Source organism: Crocuta crocuta, unplaced genomic scaffold (assembly GCF_008692635.1).
Source record: "Crocuta crocuta isolate KB4526 unplaced genomic scaffold, BGI_CrCroc_1.0 scaffold266, whole genome shotgun sequence".
Classification (NCBI taxonomy): Eukaryota; Metazoa; Chordata; class Mammalia; order Carnivora; family Hyaenidae; genus Crocuta; species Crocuta crocuta.
Genome location: NW_027531005.1, coordinates 5,686,838 through 5,691,589, shown reverse-complemented (window position 1 = coordinate 5,691,589; position 4,752 = coordinate 5,686,838). Strand labels below are relative to the sequence as shown.

Sequence of the window (4,752 nt, the reverse complement as noted above, 5' to 3'; positions counted from 1 at the left end):
GGGGCTGGAGTCACACCACGTCTGGAACTTGGGGGGCAAATCCCGTTCTTCCGCGGATGGGGGTTGGGGGGAGGGGGGTCCTGAAGGACAACTTTTACCTGCTGGGCCTTTGAATGCTCTCCGTCCCCAAGTATGTGGGACAGTCCTTGGGAACGACAAAGTGTCCGCAAACCCTTTCGCCCGCCGGCTCCTCATTCGCCTCTTGCTGTCTCCTGACCTGCCTGGCCAGGCTCCGTGGCTCCCCAGCCGCCATCTTGCCTCCCCTCCCTCCTCCCTCAATTCCCCAGAGCATAGTTACCACCGCAGGGTTAACACTTTGCACAAAGTTCGACCTGGGAATACAGAAGGGAAGTACAATGTGGAAAGTAAAACCCTTCCACTGGACACTGGCTCCGGANGGTGGGACATTCCCGCTTAGGCCTTCTCTCTTCCACCTCTCTGTTGGGAGATTTGGGCTCTGACTTGACGCTTCCTAAAAACCCGCTGAGCGCTTCTCTCTTTGGGATACAGATTCTGCCTCCCTTTGGGAGCGCAGCCCCACTCGCCACTTTAAAGTGAGAGTTCTGCAGCTTCAAGGCCNCCCCCCCCGCAGCCTCCCCCTGCGGCCTCAGCAGGACCTGGCCCCTCTCCACCCACACCGTCCTGGGAACACTCACCCATCTCAAGCCCCAGGGCCCCCGTGGCTCTGCTCTGATCTGCTCACAGACGTGGGGAGCCTCTCTCTCCTACCCAGACTTGTCACCATGGCTGTGTTTTGTTTGGGGGTGCAAAATATAAATGTCCTGGAGCCATACAGCGTTACAGCTGGAAGGGACCGAGGAGATCATTCTGTCCTCCTCTCTCAATACATGGATGAGGAAACTGAGGCTGGGGGACGCACAAGCGATCTCCCCAAATCATATAACGGGTTTGTGGCAGTTTACTTTTGGAAGGTGTTCCCTCTCCCGTTCTGCTCTCTTCTGAAGTTAGAGAACGTGTCAGCTGTGCACTTGTTTTCAGGTACGTGTGACAGAAAGCCAACTTGATACAGCTTGAGGGGGGGAAATGGCAGTAGTTGGCTCTTCCCTAGAGCTGGGTTGGGGGTGGGGTGGCTAGAACCACCCGAATCACCTGGTCTCAGAGTTGGGAAGGGTGGTCCTTCAGCAAGAGAAGGATGCTGGGCAGGGAAAATGAGACACGTCCATTACAGTCCACCACTTAGCTGCCCCAAATTCTCATCGGCTTCTCTCCGCGTAGGGTACCACACACAGCCTTAACCACATGTGCCAAAGGGAGACAGCTGAAGTCTCATACAGCTACTGTATCCAGCCATTGTGACTGTGCCTGTTTATGCTCTCTGCAAGGATCTCTCTTATCCACTGTCTCCTTTGACCCCCAATATGGTCATAGGGGACTGACTCTTCTGCCTTTACAACAACCCGTTTTCTGGGTTTTAGTTTGGGGATCTTTAAGCATTGTCTTAGAGCCTCTGTTTACCATGCTTGGGCACTCTCTGGCCACAGGGTTGCCATGGATAGTTGTCCAGTTTGTGCACTGCACAAAAACATTCTGCTGAGAGGATGAGGGACTATGTCTACCCAGAGGTGGAGGGATGCTTTTTCCCATGTCACATAAAGTCTCCCCTACACTAAAACTGTATTGTGTTCTGACAACGCAAGCACTTTAAAAGCTTAGTAGGTGCATCAGTTAGCAACAAACAAAAAGCAACAGTGCCTTTTACAGTTAATAGGGAGGGAATGTATATTCCTTCATATTATATAGTCCAAAGGGGGAGGGCAACAGACTTGATAATATCCAGAGAAAGGTGTCTCCTTCTTGATTGTGGAGAAACATTTTCTAGAAGCTTCCTTACTGGCTTCCCTTTACCTCTTATTGGCCCAACTGGGTCACATGCTTATCCCCAAACCAATCACTTGCAAAAGATAATGAGATTCCTCAATTGCCTTTATTATTTTTTTTAATGTTTATTTATTTTTGAGAGAAAGAGAGAGAGAAAGAGAGAACATGCAAGTGAGCATGAGTGGGGGAGGGGACGAGAGAGACAGAGACACAGAATCTGAGGCAGGCTCCAGGCTCTATGCCATCAGCACAGAGCTGTCAGCAGAGAGCCTGATGGCTCACCAGCTGTGAGATCATGACCCGAGCCGAGGTCGGGTGCCTAACCGACTGAGCCACCCAGGTGCCCCTCTTCTCAGTTGTCTTAAACCAATCTTAATATTTATCCCTGAGCTGGGAATGGGGTGACTTTCCTCAGGGGTGATACCTGTTCAGAAGGAATTAGGTTTTGTTCATGAGGAGGAAGGGAGGGACACTGGACTCTGCTCCATGTGGTTACAGCTGTCCCTCCTCTGTTTGCATTTAGGCCTCAGCCCTGTGACCTGTCCATGAATCTGCATGCCTGGCTGGTGGCTTCTTTCTCGTGCTCTAGGTCTCCACGCTCTGCTTCTACCCCAAGCTTTCTGCTTAATGGCCTTCCTCTTTGCCCGCGCTTTGGACCAATGTGAAGCAAGCCCCTGTGGAAAGGCAGCGCTGTGGCCCTCTGCCCCAGGTTTCCTTCTAGCAAATTGGTCTTTCCCAAGAGGCAATTTTCAGCTTCCTGAGGTGCTTTGGAGGGGCCCAAGGAATTAGGCCTAGCCTCCACCTGAGACCCAAAGTCCTCTCCCATTGTGTTTTCAGCTTCCTGCCAGTACTGGCCCTAATCTTAGCTTGCAGCATTAAATTAATCTTTTCCAACCTTGCAAGAAAATAGATTACATGACTCTTGGACACCTTAGATTGCTGGCTGGAGGCTTCGAGAGGCCCACTTGGAGGGGCTGTGCCCTTCCCCCACCCCTCCTCCTTTCTCCAATGGGTTTGTCTTTTCTGGAAGGAATTTGCAGAAGGCCCAAGAATTAGCCAACACCCCCACCCCCCAACATGTGTAGTCTGTGTGAAACAAATTATAGGACAGCTTTAGATTTAGACATACAAAAAGATATGTTTTCATAATGCAAACTGAAGAAAGGATCTACAAAACTTTTTTTTTCCTGCTGGGGGCCAGATTTGGAAGCTGGAGAACACTACAGGGCCCTAAGAGATGAAGGAGAAGACGAGGGAAGGCTAAGGGACAGTTTCTGTTCTGAGGAAACTTCTAGTCTTACTGGGAGACATACATTAAGGAGGAGCAAATGTGAGCTTGTGTTTAAGCACTGAATAGTGTACCCAACAGCCCTTCCTTTCTCTGCCTAGCAAAATCCTGTCATTTAGACCCAGGTCAAATGTCACCTTCTTGGGAAAGTCTTCTGTGGACCCTCCCATGCAAACCAGTGGTGCAGAGTCCGTAGCCTTGCTGGTACCTCCCATGCACGTCAGAGGAAACGCACCGCTCGGGTCTCCTGCGGTGAGGAAAGCAGGCCACTAAGATTTTTTGCTCATCAACTCCGGTCTTGGTGACAGTTTCTTATAAGATCTCTTGGCGAACCAACGTGTTGGTTGGTTCTGTATTTCACACTAGACTGTCGGCTCTCTGCGGTCAGGGACAGGTCAGTGGAGCCGAACAGACCGAGGGCCCGCCACCAGGTTGTGATGAGGTCACCCTTCCCATAAGCTGTCCCCAGCTGGTGACTGAGCACAACACAGCACTAGGGCCCGCGTTCCTGTGGGATGCACAGCTCCCCTGACCCGCAGCGCTGCCTCCAAGCTTCTGTGTCAGCCTGGCCGAAATGCTCTCAGAACTGTGCTCCCGTCTGAGCGCCTCCTCCTCCCTGTTGCCCGTCTCCCTTCCTCCCCCCTCTCCTCTCCCTGTCCTTCCCCTTCTCTTTTCCCAGGGGGCAGACCCGCAGCTTGGTTTGAAGGCCCTCCTGTCTTCTCTTCCCTCTTCTTGATCCTTCCTGGGTAGTTCCCCCAACGAATGTCCTGCATGTCCAGTCCTGTCTTGGCGACAGCTTCCTGGAGGGCCTGAGAGAACACCAGTGAGTTGGTTACTTCTGTTGCTCCCACTAGACCGTGAGCTCCCTGAGATCAGGGACAGTGTGACTCGGGCGGCCTCCCAGGGTGGAGCACAGTACCTGGGCCAGAAGAGTGACCAAGGCAAGGGGTGAGCATTCGGAGAAGGGGTGGACACTTGAAAAAGAAGCCAGAGGAAGCTTCGGGGAGAAAGAGGGTCTCATCTGGGGCCCGGAGGTCAGGCACGGCTGCCGGAGTGGAAAGGGACAGTCTTCAGGGAGGTGCAACATCTGTTGAGGATGGATTCAGAGTTGTGTTTTCTTCTGAGAGCTAGGCTCAGGAGAGAGTCGGGGGCAGATCCAGTGGGGTCACTCTGCCCCAGCTATAGGCAAGTAGGCCAGGTAGGGGGTGGGATAGGGAGGCAGGGGGAGCAAATGGAGGCCAGAAAGGGCCCTCTTGGCCGTTGTCAGTGTCCAAGGCTGAGGCCCTGACACAGAGCAGGGCCCCCAGATGGAGCTGGGTACCCGCTGGGGCCCCTGTGGATTAGGGCGGATTTGTGTTAGATGTTTCTACAATGAGATCAGCATCCAGAGCCCCGGTGAATTCCCCTTCGTGAGTCCCAGTTTCTCCTGTACACTGTGCAGTCCCATCGGGGTCCGGCCCCAGTTCCCACCACCACGCTTTCTATTCAGATGACATCTGGTTACATCAAGGGCAACCCCAATCCTGAGCCCTGTGCTGGCGGCGAGGAGGGAAACCCTGGCCAGAGTTGAGCTCCTGCCCCAGCTGCTGCTGCTGGGGCCGGGCTCCCAGAAGGCCACCTACGGA

At 53.3% G+C, this 4,752-nt stretch overlaps 1 protein-coding gene across 1 annotated transcript in view; it reads left to right on the top strand.

The window, feature by feature from the left end:
* The window catches only part of CPA1 (carboxypeptidase A1), a 15,904-nt gene that overhangs the window by 3,989 nt on the left and 7,163 nt on the right, over positions 1-4,752 (top strand). Inside the window, exons 2-3 of the mRNA XM_077770734.1 lie at positions 3,229-3,379; positions 3,516-3,637. Of these exons, the coding sequence (XP_077626860.1) occupies positions 3,229-3,379; positions 3,516-3,637 (273 nt within the window). The remainder of the gene's footprint in view (positions 1-3,228; positions 3,380-3,515; positions 3,638-4,752) is intronic.